Source organism: Ostrea edulis, chromosome 1 (genome assembly GCF_947568905.1).
Source record: "Ostrea edulis chromosome 1, xbOstEdul1.1, whole genome shotgun sequence".
NCBI lineage: Eukaryota > Metazoa > Mollusca > Bivalvia > Ostreida > Ostreidae > Ostrea > Ostrea edulis.
The window spans coordinates 77,916,288-77,936,517 of NC_079164.1; the positions used below are offsets into that span (position 1 = coordinate 77,916,288).

General features: G+C 36.2%; 2 protein-coding genes across 2 annotated transcripts; both read right to left on the reverse strand.

The window, feature by feature from the left end:
* Positions 1 to 303: 303 nt before the first annotated feature.
* LOC125680331 (uncharacterized) lies at positions 304 to 5,623 on the reverse strand. Its single transcript, XM_048919816.2, has 2 exons — positions 3,920 to 5,623; positions 304 to 2,813 (listed from the first exon to the last, which is right to left on the reverse strand). Exon 2 carries the CDS (start codon positions 2,808 to 2,810, stop codon positions 1,173 to 1,175), a length of 1,638 nt encoding a protein of 545 aa, XP_048775773.1. The 5' UTR covers positions 2,811 to 2,813; positions 3,920 to 5,623; the 3' UTR covers positions 304 to 1,172.
* A 1,673-nt stretch (positions 5,624 to 7,296) lies between these two features.
* On the reverse strand, positions 7,297 to 11,199 carry LOC125680339 (proton channel OtopLc-like). The gene is made up of 2 exons (XM_048919829.2): positions 11,036 to 11,199; positions 7,297 to 10,261 (listed from the first exon to the last, which is right to left on the reverse strand). Exon 2 carries the CDS (start codon positions 10,251 to 10,253, stop codon positions 8,643 to 8,645), a length of 1,611 nt encoding a protein of 536 aa, XP_048775786.2. The 5' UTR covers positions 10,254 to 10,261; positions 11,036 to 11,199; the 3' UTR covers positions 7,297 to 8,642.
* Positions 11,200 to 20,230: the final 9,031 nt, after the last annotated feature.

Consider the following 20,230-nt stretch of genomic DNA (forward strand, 5'->3'; position numbering starts at 1 on the left):
AGCAGGTTGCCGTCCTTTAGAATAGGACTGGAATATTTGAACCATAGGCTTGTGTTTCGTACAGAAATTTAAAATTGGAATTCGTTTTTAAAACGGTTTTTTAAATATTGAAGCACGGGGATATTTCATTATACATGCAAGTCTTATCTCTTGTGCTGTATTGTTATATATTTGTAGTTTTTACCTTTAACCTCAGAGTTTGATCTAGGTCTTAAAGTTTAAATTCAACAGAGGGAAAAATCTGATCTAAATAATAACATTAAGTTCGATACCTTAATTCCATGATATAAATTTGGCAACATGTTGTATGTATAAATGAATGAATTTTTATTAAGAACATTTCACAAACCATACAGAACATTTTACGAAACATCGCTGATCCCGATCAACATAAACTTGTGCATGCGCAAGCTGACGTTAACCCCATATGTACGGTCATGAGCTACCCTGTTAAATTCCAATCTCTCTCTCTCTCTCTCTCTCTCTCTCTCTCTCTCTAGCCGACCAAACATACTAAGTGAGGACTTCCTCACAATGTGTAGAAGAGAATACACACACATATATCATTCTAAAGGCAAAAAAGTACTATGTTAGGTATAGCTATAGGGATACCTATGAAAGCTTATCTAATACTCTCTTTCGAATTATGAAAAAAGGTTTTTGAGAGAGAATATTAGTAAGGACATTTCCTCACACCATTTGTCCTCACTAAGATAATATTTTGTATTTCACATGTTGTAGGTCACATTTATGAGGACGTGATTGTGAGGACATTCTTTTTTGTCCTCATATTGCAACTCTGTCTTCACAACTTCTGTCCATTGGTTGAAATTTGTCCTCACTTTCTCACTGTACACGTTTACCCCCCGCCCCCTCTCTAATTTCACATCATTAATATATATATATATATATATGTGTGTGTGTGTGTGTGTGTGTGTGTGTGTGTGTGTGTGTGTGTGTGTGAAATGTAGAGTACGTTACCATTATTTTAGTTCCGTAAGTACGTGTACATGTAGGCAGCATATGATTTCAGAGATAATACAAACACGAAGTATCGATAAAAATGATTACAGTTAAAAGTGTTACACTTCTGTAATTTCAAGATATTTTCTATGTAAATTTCAAATTGCATCATGAATGAAGACTTTCAGATATATATAGATTCTGCAGCATTACTTGAATTTTCTGTGTAAGTTGTACCAATCAAGAGAAACATGAAACCGATAAAATATCAAAATAGGCGACAATATTTTGACGATGTTTTCCAGTGTCCCTTCCTCGATCGTATACTTATTATGGATCTTAAATTTTGCAACGTAATGTACGTCTATGAAGCTCTGAGTTAGCCATAACGAGAGATTGCTGACAGCAAGCAAGAGACACAGTCTCTCAACGGCGAAAAAACTGTTCCCGCTGACATCCACGACGAGTTTCTCGGCATGTATTATGAGCACTGTTTGAAGATATGTTCCCAAAATATCGAGACAGTTTTCTACGATAAAAATGTAACCGTCCGTTGCTGGTGACTCTTGAGTGCCGACTATAATTCCTATCGTACACAGTGCGACGGTTCCGGAAGTGGAAAATATCAGGAGGTATTGTCCCGAGGAGAGTTTTTTTGCCTTAACGTAGGAGGGCGCGTCATTCCACGTGATGTGGTAGTACACCATGTAAATCATGATTATCAGACACAGCTTGTATGCCATAGTGAAAGTAAACCATGCTTCGCGCAAACTGAGACTGTCCCGATCTATGCTTGACAGGCGCAAGAATACAATGTTTCCTATAATCAGTGACATGTTTAATATGACCCCAATCACAATGGAGCTGAAGTGAGACACAGGATGGATTTGAACATGTAAGGCATGGTTCTGAGAATTCATTGAATTATATGTTGTATTTGATGGAACGGAGGAATGGGGCAAAAGCAATGCGTTTTCATCGTTCGTTTCCATGATATCTGAAGACAGTTCATGATTCATTTCTATTGGCTCAGTAGGTTCATCTTCCTGTATGGAGGGCCACATGCTTATAATGAAACCAGTGGATAAAAGAAAGAATTCGACACGAGCTGGCCCCACGTAGAGGTCAAGATCTTCTGTCACATTATATATTTTGGATGAGACTGTGCAGTTGTCGTGAAGAGTATTGTTTTCTGGCGTGTCAAGATTAATCTCTTTAATGAGAGAATCAAACCATTGACTTAAATTTGCGAGCAGAATAATCAAAATACCATAATTGATGCACAAAGAGGGCTCGAACTTGTAATACCGAAAATAAGTTATAAAACTTAACTGGAAACATAAACATAGAACTTGAAGAAAATGACTGAAGGTGCCCTCTATGAACATTCCTGTCAGTTCGCTCGTGTTGTTGCTGGTCCAGCAATTTATATCCAGTGATGCACCTAATGATTCGTGCAAAATGCAAGCAAAGCCAAAAAGCCATAGAAACGCCACCTTTATATTCGTGTAGATAGCAATTCTTCTCAGTTCGGACGGTTTGTACCATGTAGCACGATTTTTGTACGCCACCACTGATATGAAAATAACTGACATTAGGGCAGAAAACATCAACAACATCATCATTATCCAGATGTGTTTATTGGCTACTTGTTCGTAACCCTTTTTGGCGCCAAATATACCAATAACAGCAAAGGTAACAGCTGTGACGAAAACAATAGTAACCACGGACGCCAGGCTTCCGTTTGTTTCGTCAGGATTTCCATTACGTGTTGGGTATCCTGCAGTCAGAGGGATCTTAATGGTCGACCTGTACACAGCTAATCCAAACCGCTTTACAATGCTCATCTCCTGCAAGAATCAAATCACTAGTAGTCGATATTTATGTATAATTTGTCATCGATTGACTTGTTAAGTAATCAATAATGATATTTCAAAACAAATGGTGTACAATTACTGAAATCAACTATATTTAGCTACCTGCGAAATACAAAATTTGTCGAGCCTGGACGTTGGGGGTGAATATGGTACCAGAGAGGTAATTAAATTATGACTGAACTATTTCAAATGTCGATACCGGCAAATAGAGTTCACGTGCTCAACCCTCTTTATTTACAGATGGAGTGCAAGATCAAGTCGAAAGTGGTTAGAGACGCAATTTTTCATTGGACGATCAAAAATAATCAATCATATCAGTTTAGAAATTCTCAAATTCTTTCGGTCCGATGTTGGAAAAATCAAATGTTAGATTCACATCAAATGTTAGATTCACATCAAATGTTAGATTTACATCAAATATTAGATTCACATCAAATGTTAGATTCACATGAAATGCACGTGGAGATAATTACAACATTCATGTTTTCTAATTTGTTAAATGAAAAAGATTACAATGGCGATCAGATATCAATCTCATACATCCTATAGAAATACAAATTTCAGATCTAGAGCAGAATGAACACGGATTCTTGGGAACAGGTGGTATCAGGTGACTAGGAGGAGTAAGCATCCCCTGTTGACCGGTCACACCTGGTAACGTAGTAATCGGTAGTCAAATTAAGTATGTAAAGTTGGTATGAAACACTCCTCCTAGGCACCTGATCCCACCTCTGGTGTGTCCAGGGGTCCGTGTTTGCCCAACTATCTATTTTGTATTGCTTGTAGGAGTTATGAGATTGATCACTGTTCGTTATCTTCACCTTACACATCAAACAGCATTCAACTTGATGACAGGTTGTATTTGCAAATACATCATAGAATTTATGCTGACTATAAACAAGACGTTTGAAACCTCTGCTTCTCAGGAAATTAGAATACACGGAATTATTGAATCATACAATAAAAATATTTGCATTTGCGATAGAACCTTGGTATTCATTTATAAGACTTTCATGAGTTGTTTTTTTTTTCGTACTTGTAAGTTATGAAGACTTTAAACTTCTTTAACCCTTACTTACGTCAACGTCGTCTCACAAAATGTTAAGTATCTTTGATATATGCACGATCAAAACACTCGCACAAGATCTCCCCCACCACCATTAAACTCTAAATGAAGCTGCATACGATATTGACTCGTGAAAAGTCCCAAATATTACGTAATCCATGCAAATACACTTAAAACATGTTTGATTCACAATTTTATGGGCGAGTTCCTTAACAAACTCTATATAAAGGCACGTTTCACGGATATATAGAAGGTTTTAAGGAAGTTGTTCACACAGCCATAATTCTAGCAAATACATACCAGTATGTGTTTTTGAATACATATTTCCCGTTAAGCCGGAAAATATTTCTTACCGTGCTTCATAATATTTCCCCTTCGATTAACAAATTGTTCAGGGCTATTATTAGTCCCAAACCAGTTTGTAAAACCAAAGGGGACTAGAGATTTTCTCTCTCCGTTTGTCCACTCGTCCCTCTGTCTGTCAGTCAGTCTGTCCCATTGGTTTTCCAGATTTTTTTTTTTTTTGTTATCCTTGCGAGGATTCATTTGAAAGTTGCAGTGTAATTTCAGTGTGGCAAACTTCTAATCAAGTTCGAATTTTTTAACGTTTGATGAACAGCTGGTGTAAAAAAAAAAAAAAATTTTTTTTTACCATTGTTACGTTTTTATATTCATCGGGATCGTGATCGTGTTCCGATGGAAAGGCTGTAAAAGTAGGGCATCTGAATAGAGGCAGTCGACAAAATTAGGTCGCGGATTGTGTAAATAATAATTCATTGATTTAGCATTTCAAGCTTATTAATAGCTCATTAAATGCAAAAGGAGCATATCATGAAAAGATATTTACAATCTGTCAATTAATCACGTGAGAATTTTTTCTGCAATCGGTGAGCGAAGTCTGATCAGACGGCAGTACTCAATTTACCGTATTCCTGTAATCCGACTGAAATCGTGGGTAGCAATCTCTCATACAGAGTTGTTGATCCTTACAGTGCTCATAATCGAGCATTGCAAAGATAGACACGCTGTGTATGAGAGATTGCGCTGGTAGGCCTACTCAAAATCGGCCTTCGAATAGTTAAGGACTACGACTAGGGTTTACAAGTCATTTATAAGTAATTAAGAATGCAGATATGAATGTTATATCGGTGTGGTTTATGCAGGATTGCCCCTCCCCCTTATGTAAGGCAAACGATATGTCGCACGATGATGAAGGTTCCGAATTTTTTTGCTTGTTTTCATAGCTATAGTTATCAAACCCAAATTTTTATGTGTTATTTAGTAAACACTTAGAATTAAATAGTTGTTCACTTAAGTATTGACTGCTCAACTCAATATTTTGAAAACCCTTCCTTTGATGGACATTAAACTTGGTACACTGGTATTCCTAATTTTTCACTTTCGTTATAGACATTATAAATTCAAAGTTGAACCTTTTCAATATTTCCACTTGGGGGGTTGGGGGGGGGGGGGTTGCATTTTCTTGAGTCTTAGGTTAAACAGACCAAAGTACGTTCGGGGATAGAATCCATGATTTTATGTCACGAAGCGAACGCTATTACCATTGAAATACCGCGAGCGATGACATTTATGGGTCAGGGGTTCAGATTCAAGGGTTGGGCTACATGGATCATATGGTGTTTTAACGTTTATTATACCCCCGCAACAAGTTGTGGGGGGGTATACTGGAATCGGGTTGTCCGTCTGTCTGTCCGTCCGTCCGTCTGTAGACGCAATGGTTTCCGGGCTCTAAAACATTATCCTTTCCGCCTACCATCACCATATCATATATATGGACTACCCATGGGATGAAGATGTTCCCTATCGATTTTGGGGTCAAAAGGTCAAAGGTCAAGCGCACTGGACATCGAAGTAGCAATATGGTTTCCGGGCTCTAAAGCGTTATCCTTTCCACCTACAGTCACTATATCATACATATGGACTACCCATGGGATGAAGATGTTCCCTATCGATTTTGGAGTCAAAAGGTCAAAGGTCACGCACACTGGGCATCGAAGTAGCAATATGGTTTCCGGGTTCTAAAGCGTTATCCTTTCCACCTACCGTCACCATATCATACATATGGACTACCCATGGGATGAAGATGTTCCCTATCAATTTTGGGGTCAAAAGGTCAAAGGTCACGCACACTGGACATCGAAGTAGCAATATGGTTTCCGGGCTCTAAAGCGTTATCCTTTTCACCTACAGTCACCATATCATACATATGGACTACCCATGGGATGAAGATGTTCCCTATCGATTTTGGGGTCAAAAGGTCAAAGGTCACGCGCACTGGACATTGAAGTAGCAATATGGTTCGGTTTGTCATGCCATTTGTTTTTTACACTCAGAAAAGAGGTAGTTTATACCTATTACCAACACCCTTTGGGAGATTGGGGTAAGCGGGGGGTATTCTTAGTGAGCATTGCTCACAGTACCTCTTGTTGATTTTTATTTCTTAAAAAAAAACGCCGTCTCTACTCCTGATAGAAAACAAACTAAGTGCATATTTATATTAATGGTTGAACAAATTAAAAGAATTTAGATTCATTCTACCAAATGCGGTAACTAAATCCCATGTATACGGAAAGGCTAGCGCGAGCAAAACATAAGCTAGCGCGTGCCTAACCAAGCCAATGATTGGCTACCAAACCTTGAGGCCCCCATTGGGGTACAGTTCTGCAAGGTTCCAAATAGGATAGTTGACACATATATATTTCATAAACTGTCATCTAATATCTAAACATAAGAAATATTTAAGTAACTAAGATATATTAGCGGCTCATAGATGGCCCAGTGGTTACCCATGACCGGAATCCTTTATTGCATGAAAGATATCCAGTTCTCGCGAGTTTAACGATGCATGGTTGCACCACCTCCACACACATCTGACTTATTTTCTGAGTCCTGCTGTAGTCAGAAGACCGTCACTTGAAGGTTCTTAAATATACCAATAAGAGGTATGTGAATATCATGCAAATGTGGATGTTACACCCATGATTTTATTGGAGTCCTTTCCGATTGTTATTGTTAAAATTCTTGTTAAACATGAAATATATTGAATCCAAGGGCAATAGTTCTGTTTTCATTTATTTCTAATCAAGTCCATTATGCGATAAATTTCCTTTATTTTCCCCGGTCATTTTGTATATTTTTGTAAAGAAACAGTTTCATGAAAGTTTATGAATACTACATGTATTATACCGTTATAACACGTTTGTGTGAATTGTTGATAATGCTGTTAAAGGAAATTAGCAATTTTATGACAATGATTTATGATTCTGGTTATAAATATTTTTAAAGCATATTTTAATGAGAAACTCAACAGGATCGGACAACAGGCATAACCTTTGTAGGTCCTCTCCCAAATACAAAGGCATATTGATAGAAAGGTTCTTTGATTCTTTATTTTTTTTCCCTTAAGCTATACAGCTCATCGGTTATAAATACAAAATATTTACAAATATATACAAATAATACGGTAGAGGGTGAGTAGACATACAGATACAATTCTTTGAAGATGTAACAATTATGTAATGAGGTTTACATGAAAATAGTTAATAAGAGTTTTGCCGAATTTTGATATTTTTATTGATCAACATGTTCTACACATACACACGTACACTTACCAAACACATACAGTCATACACATACATGTATATACATATAATATAGATCAATACTAACATAGATTAATCCAGCCCGTTAGAAGGAAAAAAATAATAATTTTTTAAAAGGTACAAAAATTAAAATGTACAAAAGCGGTTAGAAGATTTATGAACATAAGAAATAATTTTACAATTCAAGTTATATGAATACTCAGAACTACCATATAGTTCAATTGAAAAGGAACACCAATGTAATGAAATTGCTGCAGAAGACTATATATCTGTTTATATACGGTATATCTGTATATATTTCTCGCACATGTGCGATGACCTATATATCTTATTTGATCATTTATTAGTTTTAACTCCAATAAATGGAAATAGATACACTGTCATACTTTTATCAGACAGTAATGCAAGTTACCTGAAGTCATTTTGTTTTTACAAATTGATGTATTCGATCTTTACTTACAATGATTTTGATTTTTTTTTAGTTTAGTAAATGTGTGGTGTTCTTGACTTTTATTTCATATTAATGTTAAGATATGATTGGTTCAGATTACATGTATGTGAAGAATACTGCATGCCGGGATATCGGTTACTGATGTGCCCATGCATGTGTGCACAACCACATACCGGTATATATATACTTTTGCGCATTAAGACACTACATTGTATAACATGGTTCCTCATCTTCATGTGTTTACATGAAATCCGTTTCCATGTATATCTCCCAAAATTCACAATTTTCATTCCCTTACCTTAGATACATTGCGGGAAAATAAATCGATAACGAAAACTGTAAATCCCTAAATAAAGACAAGGATTATAGTTATCGTTTATATTAGCGAGAAGCGCCACTTGCGAAATAAAACAAACCACTCAAGAATCCATGTTCTTGCGATTCTGTGTACACGAGTCATTTCGCGATATTAACTAGTACTCGTGTAAAGCAGGAACCGACAGTAAGCATAATGAGTTCTAGTATCAAATGATTTGTTGTAAACACTTGTAGTTCTTAAGTATTTTACTACAATAGTCACGGCAATGTTAGACTCTTTACATTCGATCTAGAATTATGTATAGATATGAGTACATGTACTAGTAACATCATAAGACATATTCTTAGTTCTTTGTCATTCTGGAGAAAAGTCCGAACAAGTCGATGGATGCATGAAAACGATAGAACACGAGGATGGGGAAAACAACATACTTCATCACTTTGTTTGTTTTGGTGTTTTTGTCGTCTGCTGTGAAACAAACTCTATTCTCCATATTATTGAAACTATCCCCAACCCACAACACAATGTTACACACGGATAGCAGAAGACACACGTACTCAGCAGCTATGACACTGTCCACTGTCTTTTTGATGGTGATGCGAGTAGAGTGCATGATTAAGGTAGTTTGCAGGAAAGTCAAAATAATATCAATGATGTTTTCCGTCATAAGAATGTAACACGCGCTGTTTAAACTCACAATGAAATCGAAAGTGCAAACGGCGATTGTACCAGCATTTGCGAAAACCAAAATGTATTCAGTTGAGGACAGCTTTCTCTTCACGTTGTTTGGTTTGCCGTATTTGGTGATGTGGTGAAACAGAATGAACACCATTATCAGCATCGATAATTTGTATACAACCATTATAGAATATCGAACTCCTCTGTAAATAGCTGATTGATACGCGTCAAAGAACACCAGCACAGTGGAGATTATCACTGGGAGGTTCAAAATCAGACCAAACAAAATGGCGAGGAAAAATGAAATCGGACTGCGGCGCTTTAATTCCTCTGGGCAAGCCTCAGTTGGAGGCGTTCGTCGCACCCGACGTCGTAACAAAGGGGTGTACTCCTCACAGCTTTCCTCGATGGCATCCATGTCTGCTGACACTTCCAGTTCCTGTGAATCGTGGATTTCCTTTTTCACAGAGGGCCACAAGGACAGCATGAAACTTGTTGCTAGCAATGCATATTCTATTCCGCAAGGATTGAGAAATGGAAGGGTATCTTCGCGCAATTTCTGAATAGTAGAGTTATGAAAACATACTATTTCTTCATCAATACCTCTAGAGTCATTTTTACGTAGGCTCGAATCTTCATTTTCGCCAACAATGCTTGTGAACCAGAGTGTCAGATTTGTGAGCAGCACGATCAGTATACCATAATTAATTCTGACTGAACTTTGGAATTTATAGTCTTTGAAGTAACTTATGAATCCTGTTTGAATGCAATAGTACAATATAGACACAATATGAACCACCATGAATGCCGACACGAAGTCTTTGGTGTGTTCCTTATCAAAACAGTCTATATTGATCGCCAGTTCGAGTGCATGTTTCATGATTATACCAAGACTGAATAGCCACAAAAATTTTCCCTTGAATTTTTCGGCTGCATTCTCTTTTATGTTGGCCGCTATGAACCATTCGTGTCTCTTTCGGAACGCAAGAACTGCAATCAAAACAATGGCAAGTAGTGCCATCGCTGTAAGAACAAACGTCATCGCTGTTATCGCAGTCGTCGATTTTCCCGAATCGTCACTCTTGGCATAAATTCCAATGACTACAAATGTTATGGCTGTTAAACAGGCTATCGTCACCATAGAGGACAAACTTCCGTCGGTTTTGCGAGTGTCACTTCCATGGTAGCCATCTGATTGGACAACATTTCCTGCAGTCAGTGGTGTTATAAACACAGTGTACAGGACATCGAATATCACAGCCAAAACTGGATGCATTGTGTTACCTGTTAATAATGTCATATATATATATATATATATATATATATATATATATATATATATATAGTGCTCCCTCGATACATCGCTAACTTTTGTTCAAGACCAATTTGGCCAATAAAATGGGGGTGGCAATATAACGAATTCACCATTACTGACAACTCAATGAGCTGTCAAAAGAAATTCAATTCTGTAATTTATTTGGGCCCCATTCTGTATAAACATTTCGATAATCTTATCACACTTTACTGCACTACTTTCAAAGTCTAAAAGTGATTAATGATGGATTTTAGGTAATTGGCATTATTATTGAGGGTAAACCGTATAACATTTGACCATTTGTTTGTGAAAATCAGTGGCCTATGTCATTATGCAAGATTGGCATTATAACAGGGGTGTTAACATGGGGATAAATCTGTTCTTTGGGATTTTCAGGTAGTAAGCGGGGCGGCATTATAACAGGGGTAATATACAGTGTACCGAGGGAGCATGTCTGTATATTTTAAACGTTGAAATACAATGTATATAGAAATTACTGTTTGAATCGTTCTTCTTTGGTTGACTGATAATATCATGGTAAGATTTATGTAGATGTAAACGCTATACAATTGTAAACACAATATGTCAATATGATATATTTATAACGGTTATACATCAGGTGCGAACTATTGACGCATTCTAAATGCATTTACTAATCTATTTACTTATTTTTCACATCAGTTCATCCCAATTAAATCATTAGCTGTTTTCAGAAAGAAAGTATTTACATGTAGATAACTGACCTTAAAAGTAGTCTGAAGTGAAGATGTGCACGTTCTGGTCTATGATTCAGTTAGAAATAAAGTCCTTGCTAATTAAAATGTGATCACACACATTCTGTAAATAGGTCTGATATCACTCCGCGTTATGGTTGTCTCTCCGTAAGGAAGTAAATTTTGGGGAAATAATACAACTCCACTCATGAAAACTTCCTGTTTCTTTATCATGCGAGCTTTGATACAAAGAGAGCGATAATACGAACTTTTAAGTCAAATTTCGAAAGATTTTGTACGAGTTACTTCGCGTTATATGAGGATCTCAGTTTGTATTACTGGTTTTGGTATTAAAAAGAAGATCCCTCACCAGACTTTCTACAGAATATAAATGAAATTGTGCAGATGCATTTGATGCAAGGTGTAAGTCGCACTCTGTATCTTGTCATTCTTGTTGCAATATTTTGAATGGAGTCGTTCAAGAAAAGAAATTACAGGTACGACGTAGGTAAAACACAAGCTGATCAAATGGTAGCTGGGGTATACATCCGGTCAGCGTTCTTTAAAAGATGGAGATACCTCATATATGAAATGAGATTACATGTGTTCAAATGTGCAGAATAATTCTGGGATTACCACGTCAAGTACAGCAGAATGCAATAAAAATTGGCGATAAAAATATGCAACTTGTCTAGCCTAGCATATAGATGGGTACAAATGCAAAACTAAGACATTGTTTACTTATCATTTAATGATAATTCAGTTTCACTTCTACATACATGTATATTTGTAGGACCATTCAGTTGACTCTCAGTGAGTGGGACATCCAGTTGACTCTCAGTGAGTAGGACCATTCATTTGACTCAGTGAGTGGGACCATTCAGTTGACTCTCAGTGAGTAGGACCATTCAGTTGACTCTCAGTGAGTAGGACATTCAGTTGACTCTCAGTGAGTAGTACATCCAGTTGACTTTCAGTGAGCATTTGAAATACCAAGTCATATATTACATGTAGTGACCTCGCTAGCCATTCAGAAACTTCTTTATGACCTTGAATCATTAATCAATTAAAGTTTGCTAGCCTATTAGCGACCACTCAGTTATCACTGAATAATCACTTACTAATTCTGTTTCTTAGCAATGAAAAGGTTAATATAACAGTGATAAATCTAAAATAGATCCTGTAAAGAATACCAAATTACGAGAAGGGCAAACACAGACACCTGGACTAACCAGAGGTGGGATCAGGTGCCTAGGAGGAGTGAGCATCCCTTGTTGACCAGTCGCACCCTCCGTGAGCCATATATAAGTATTAGGTAAACGGAGTAATCTGTAGACAAAATATTTACAATTGATATGAAACATGTGAGATGGCATTAGACCTAATGACAGGTTGTATTTTTGAATAAGATCATTATAAAACCAGTAGAATTTGCAAAATTCTGACATTAAACGGAGACTGTTAAAACCCTTGTAACATCAACATATCTGTCAGTAGCCTGCCTCAGTTTAAAGATGTATCGTAAGCAGAACATGTTCGTGCGTATCGAATCAGAGCCATAAACACAATATGATTGCCACACAAATATGGGAAGTTGACGATGGAGAAGTTGACGTCATTTTGTTTGTCATAAAGTAGTGTTGTTAGTTTGCCGTTAATATTTATTTTCAATAAGATATATACGTACAAAGCAGATGTGGGGGAATCTGTTGTGTCTTTAATTTCGAGTTCACAGGGATATATTGAATCGAAATATGAATGAAAATGAGTATTGCTAATGAATAAAACATCGTCGATAAAGAGAAATTCATAAAACTCATTTGTATCAAAGGCAAAGTAGATAAAATAAAAGACATGCCTACTAAGTGATATTAGAATACAGGAGACCGCAAGAATTAAATTCAATCCTTCTCCTGGCTTACGCACGTCTAACATTTTTGTAACCAGATCTGCATCGAAAGACCTGTTCTTTTTTTTATCAGCTCTTCTTATTTAAAAGACAACACATGTGCCAATACATTGCCTTTATTCAGATCCATGAAAATGAAGGTGTTCTATGGTGTAACAATTTTGGCTGCTACTGTTTCGTTTGTTTGCTGTTCAGCAGCTGTGAACGGAACATGTAAAGGTACCCATTTTAACTTTTGTGACTGGGCCGGATGGGGAAGCTGGACTCAATGCTCAAACCAGTGTGGTTCTGGGACACAACATCGAAAACGCCACATATGCTGCCCTCCTGAATACAATGTATCCACTATTATATCGTGTGTAAAGGATCTTTGTAAACACAGCTTGACGGACTACACAGTGAATAAGACATGCTCCTCTCATACCGGATGCAAAGGTATCTTCCTCTCCACAAATTAATTCATTTCGCAAATTCGCCCGCTGTGGTCATCTGCATTTTGGTGTGTATATATATATATATATATATATATATATATATATATCATATACAATGTACATATAATTATATCTATAGCCAGACGTTGAATACTAGCCATGTTGCGAGCCAGATTGATTGTTGTTTAACGTCCCTCTCGAGAATATTTCACTCATATGGAGACGTCACCACTGCCGGTGAAGGGCTGTCAAATTTAGGCCTATGCTCGGTGCTTACGGCCATATAGCAGGGGGGTCTTTACCGTGCCACACCTGTTGTGACACGGGACCTTGGTTTTTACGGTCTCATCCGAAGAACCGCCCCCCATCTAGTCGGCTCTTACGACAAGCAAGGGGTGCTGAGTACCTATTCTAATCCGGATCCCCACGGGACACGAACCAGATTGAAGTCCCTATGAATAAACGACTAACAGAAAAGAAAGCAAGGAACAGAAAGAATATAAACTGTGTTAACTAGATTCACATTAAATTAGATATAGTTATAACGACCATAGAATGGTTTGGTACAAGTTATCACACATACTGAACTTGGACATTTTACTAAAACTTCAAGAGTAGCCCGATATGTACCAGGTAAAATATAAATGGTTGAAGTTCTAAAATACCCATATCCGAGCATGAATTAAAATAGTCTTTGTTTTCTCACATTCAGTAATATCCAAATTGAAATAGTGTGAAACAAGAATAAAAGTTTATTCTTCAACGAACCAATTCCTTATGATGTCAAGAAATATATGACATTTTACAATTTCATTCGAGATTATTTTCAAAAATGTCTGACAAGTTTAAACATTTACGATTTACTAAAGTAAGGCATTTCACCTTTCTTGGGTCTCTAGCTGTCTAGTGTGGAATTGAATGGTTTCAATTGTATTCCCTTGCGGCAAAGTCATGAATAAATTGATTTATGTAAGTTTTCGAACGATTCACATCAAATGTAAGCTGAAATAAATTCAAACCGAAGCGCGACTGATTTCCCACATACTTTATGAAGGCTTGGACAGAAACCAGGGGGATAGGAAAGACCGAATATAAATAACCCTCTCGTTTCCACAGAAACTAGTTTAACCAGAAACCATGGGAAACGTGCGTCTACCAAAACTATTTTCATATATACTAGCAGAAAAAAAGATACCCAAGTTCGTTTTTTTAAATATAAGTTTTAGACACGGGGCGAAATTTACTACATGTACCTTGGAACTACCTCCGTGCACGGTGATAATGTTCTTCAGTTAACATTCAGCCGACCGTGATCCCACTCGACGCTTCATGCTTTCTGTTCAGCAGATTTTTCAAGAAAGCTTGCATCCAGGGTACTACTACATCATATGTGCTGGTAAATCATCACAAATCGAACATTGGATCAGCTACACATTTCTTTTCTAAGCGATCATTGTAGAGCGAAATGCCGCGATTGAATGATGTCAATAGGGGTAGGCCCATTGCTTTATTAATGCAGGGGCCTTTGTAACGTCATGTAGTCCAGCAATATTGTGTACGATAGTACATGAGGAAACGATATTCCGTTGAGTTGAGCGTCTCAGAGCCACAGGGAGATTGGATGAACGTCCAATGAGCGGACGCCCGAGCATTACGTCGCGACGTCAAGATAGAGGCATACGTCTCTCGCACCTCAATAACCGATTTCAGACGGCGACAGAGAATACACGCCAAGGTGTCGGCACTCACGGTCGGCTATAGTCCGGAATTTCTGACGTTTTCCTGGCTTTTTTATGATTTTGATATTTACGGTGCCAGGAACGGTAAATATCAAAATCATAAAAAAGCCAGGAAAACGTCAGATATTTCGGACTAGGTCGGCTAGTGTGTTCAAGAACGGTTAAAAATCGGTTGCAAAAGTTTCATTAGTGGTGGCCAGGGGCGACGTCAATGTTGAATATAGTGGCTGCTTGCACATGCACCTAATCGGTCTCTTTTGGCTCATTGGATAAGATCGGTAAAGTTGGCTACTAGTAACCAGCTACTAGTAACTGGCTACTTAAAAAGAGAAAAGTTGGTTACTAGTAGCCAGCTACTTGAACCAGGAAAAGTTAGCTACTAGTAGCCAGCTACTAAAAGTAAGAAAAGTTAGCTACTCGTAGCCAGCTACTACAAAATATGAAAGTTATAATTGCTAATAGCTCGCTACCAGATAAAGGTTAATGGGTTTGAAAATTATTATCAATCAGATTTATTTCTAAAGAGGACGAGGAGTCGTATGAAATTTCATGCCCAGTTATCCCCAATTACATAACGTTGCAATGCAAAATACGAATAAACTTTTTCAACTGAGTGTTTACTTTAAAAGCGATTGAATTCAGACGTTCAATCATTTGATATACCATCCATTTTGAGATATCTGCTACTATTACAATTTGATTCGACTTACCCTGAAATTTCAACATAAGAAACTTTATGTTTGTATTAGATATCTGACGAATTTACGACTATACATATGGCAAGAAGTGATAGATGGTGTTTTGGTACGCCACGAATTTTCAGATATCGCTCTTTAGGAAATCAGTTACTTATACATTTTGATTACCGGTACAATGAAATTTCAAGATCCGTGTGAATACCATAAGGAACTCCGTGTTTATATCATATATTTAACTAACTTACAACGATACGTATGGCGAGTCCCGGTAGTGATATTGGGTATCGTGATATGTCATCAATTTTCAGATATCACGCTTAAGGAAGTCAGCTACATATACCTTTTGATGGCAGATAAACTGAAATTTCAAGTTTTTCGCAAATATCTTAAGGAACTCCGAGTTCGTATTAGATATCTGACTAATTTACAATTATCAAAGTGAAGAAGAGTGATATTAGCTATCTTGACATGCCATAACGTTCCAGATATCACGCTCAAGGAAGTCAGCCACTTATACCTTTTGATTCCTGGCATCCTGAAATTTCAAGTTTTTCAAAATATCTTAAAGAACTCTGTATTTGTATTAGATATCTGACTAATTTACAACTATCTATGTGAAGAAGTATGATATTAGGTATCTTGTTATGCCAACAATTTTCAGATATCATACTTAACGAAGTCAGCTACTTATACCTTTTGATTGCAGGTAACCTGAAATTTCAAGTTTTTGATAAATATCTCAAGGAACTCTGTGTTTGTACTAGATATCTGACTAATTTACAATTATCCACGTGAAGAAGACTGATATTAGGTATCTTGATATACCATAAAGTTTCAGATATCGTGTTTAAGGAAGTTGACTACTTATACCTTTTAATTGCAGGTAAACTGAAATTTCAAGTTTTATCAAATATTTTAAGGAACGCCGTGTTTGTTTTAGATATCTGATTAATTTCTTAATCCACATATGACAAGATGTGCTATTAGGCATCTTGATATGCCATCAATTTTCAGATATCTCCGTTAACAAAGTTAGCTACTTATACCCTTTCAATCCTAGTAATCTAAAATTTCAAGTTTTCCGTACATATCTTAAGGAACTCTGCGTTTGTAATAAATATATCATTCATTTACCATCTCATATATGACAAAGAGTGATATTATGTATCTTAATATGCCATCAATTTTCAGATATCACGTTTAAGGAAGTCAGCTACTTATATCTTTTGATTCCAGATAACCTGAAATTTCAAGTTTTTCATAAAATTAATTAATATCTTAAGGAACTCTGTGTTTGTATTAGATATCTGACTAATTTACAAATATCCACGTGAATAGGAATAGTAGGTATATTGATATGCCTTCAATTTTCAGATATCAACCAAAAGGAAGTCAGCTACTTATACCTTTTTATTCCGTGTAGCCTAAAATTTCAGGCTTTTCGCAAATATCTTAAGGAACTCTGTCTTTGTTTTATAAATCTCATTAATTTACCATCTTACATACGACAAGGAGTGAGATTAAGTATCTTAATATACCATCAATTTTCAGATATCACGCTTAAGAAAGTCAGCTACTTATACCTTTTGATTCCAAGAAGCATAAGATTTAAAGGTTTTAGCAAATATTCTAAGGAAAACTGTGTTTGTATTAGATATCGTATTAATATACCAGTAAACATATGACAAGGAGTTACATTAGGTATCTTGATATGCCATGAATTTTGAGATATCACGCTTAAGGAAGTCAGCTACTTATACCTTTTGATTGCAAGTAACCTAAAATTTCAAGTTTTTCGTTAATATCTTAAGGAACTCTGCGTTTGTATTCAATATCTGACTAAGTTCCTACTATCCATGTGAAGAGGAGTGATATTAGGGACCTTGATATGACAGGAATTTTCAGATATCACCATTTAGGAAGTCAGCTACTTATACCTTTTGATTCCTCGACACCTGAAATTTTAACTTTTTCATAAATATCTTAAGTAATTCTGCTTTTGTATTAGATATATGACTAACTTACAACTATCCACATAAAGAAGAACGATATTAGGTATCTTGATATACAATTAATTTTCAGATATCACCCTTAAGGAAGTCAGCTACTGATACTTTTTGATTCTAAGTAACCTGAAATTTGAAGTTTTCCGTAAATATCTTGAGGAACTCTGCATTTGTATGAGATATCTGACTAACTTACAACCATCCACGTGAAGAGGAGTGATATTAGGTATCTTGATACCTATTATCATACCTCTTCACGTGGATAGTAGTTTACTAGTCAGATATCTAACAGAAACACAGAGTTCCTTAAGCTATATACAAAACACATTAAATTTCAGGATGTCTGGAATAAAAAGCTATAAGTAGCTGACTTCGTCGAACGTGATATCTGAAAATTGATTGCATATCAAGACACTTCATATAAAGCCCTGTAATATCGGCAAAGATAAAGTAGTCAGATATCTAACAAATCTATCTCAAAATTGATGGCATATCAAGATACCTAATATCACTCCACTTCACATGGATAGTTGTAAACTAGTCAGATATCTAATACAAACACAAAGTTCTTTAAGATATTTATGAAAAACTTGAAATTTCAGGTTACCTGTAATCAAAAGGTATAAATAGCTGACTTCCTTAAGCGTGATATCTGGAAATTTATGGTATGTCAAGATACCTAATATCACTCTTCTTCACTTTGATAATTGTAAATTAGTCAGATATCTAATACAAACTCAGAGTTCTTTAAGATATTTGCGAAAAACTTGAAATTTCAGTTTACCTGCCATCAAAAGGTATATGTAGCTGACTTCCTTAAGGGTGATATCTGAAAATTGATGGCAAATATCAGTCTTCTTCATGTGGATAATTGTAAATTAGTCAGATATTTAGTACAAACACAGAGTTCCTTGAAATATTTATGAAAAACTTGAAATTTCAGTTTACCTGCAATCAAAAGGTATAAGTAGCTGACTTCCTTAAGGGTGATATCTGAAAATTGATGGCATATCAAGATACCTAGTACCACTCCACTTCACATGGATAGTTGTAAATTAGTCAGATATCTAATACAAACACAGAGTTCTTTAAGATATTTATGAAAAACTTGAAATTTCAGCTTTCCAGGAATCAAAAGGTATAAGTAGCTGACTTCCTTAAGCGTGATATCTGGAAACTTATGGCATGTCAAGATACCTAGTATCACTCTTCTTCACTTTGATAATTGTAAATTAGTCAGATATCTAATACAACCTCAGAGTTCTTTAAGATATTTGCGAAAACCTTGAAATTTCAGTTTACCTGCCATCAAAAGGTATATGTAGCTGACTTCCTTAAGCGTGATACCTGAAAATTGATGACATATCACGATACCCAATATCACTACTCGCCATACGTATCGTAGTAAGTTAGTTAAATATATGATATAAACACGGAGTTCCTTATGGTATTCACACGGATCTTGAAATTTCATTGTACCGATAATCAAAATGTATAAGTAACTGATTTCCTAAAGAGCGATATCTGAAAATTCGTGGCGTACCAAAACACCATCTATCACTTCTTGCCATTTGTATGTATAGTCTTAAATTCGTCAGATATCTAATACAAACATAAAGTTTCTTACGGTATTCACACTTATGTTGAAATTTCAGGGTAACTCGAATCAAATTGTAAAAGTAGCAGATATCTCAAAATGGATGGTATATCAAATGATTGAACGTCTGAATTCAATCCGTATCACTTTTAAAGTAAACACTCAGTTGAAAAAGTTTATTCGTATTTTGCATTGCAACGTTATATAACTGGGGACAATTGGGCATGAAATATCATACGACTCCTCGTCCTGTTTAGAAATAAATCTGATTGATAATAATTTTCAAACTCATTAACCTTTATCTGGTAGCGAGCTATCAGTAATAATAACTTTTATATTTTGTAGTAGCTGGCTACGAGTAGCTAACTTTTCTTACTTTTAGTAGCTGGCTACTAGTAGCTAACTTTTCCTGGTTCAAGTAGCTGGCTACTAGTAACCAACTTTTCTCTTTTTAAGTAGCCAGTTACCAGTAGCTGGTTACTAGTAACCAACTTTACCGATCTCATTGGATACCCGTATAGGTAACTGACGAGTCTCGCTTAACAGGTGAAATGGACGACAACGTGTCTACCGAACGATCAATATTCTGACGCTGGCTTAACGAAAAGCGGCAGTTTCAGGGGAAGGTCTTTTATAGTAATAAAATTCATCAAAATGTATTCAGTATTGATGAAATAAACCGAAAAACCTGAATAATAAACGAATCATCAATGAATCGTCTCAAATAATCAATATCGAAAATAATGTGCGTGTGTGTGTGTGTGGAGAAAAAACTGCGCTTGAAGCGAGTCCATCAATGTGATTTTCGCAAAAACCTTTTGAAGACACGTATTATGGCTACT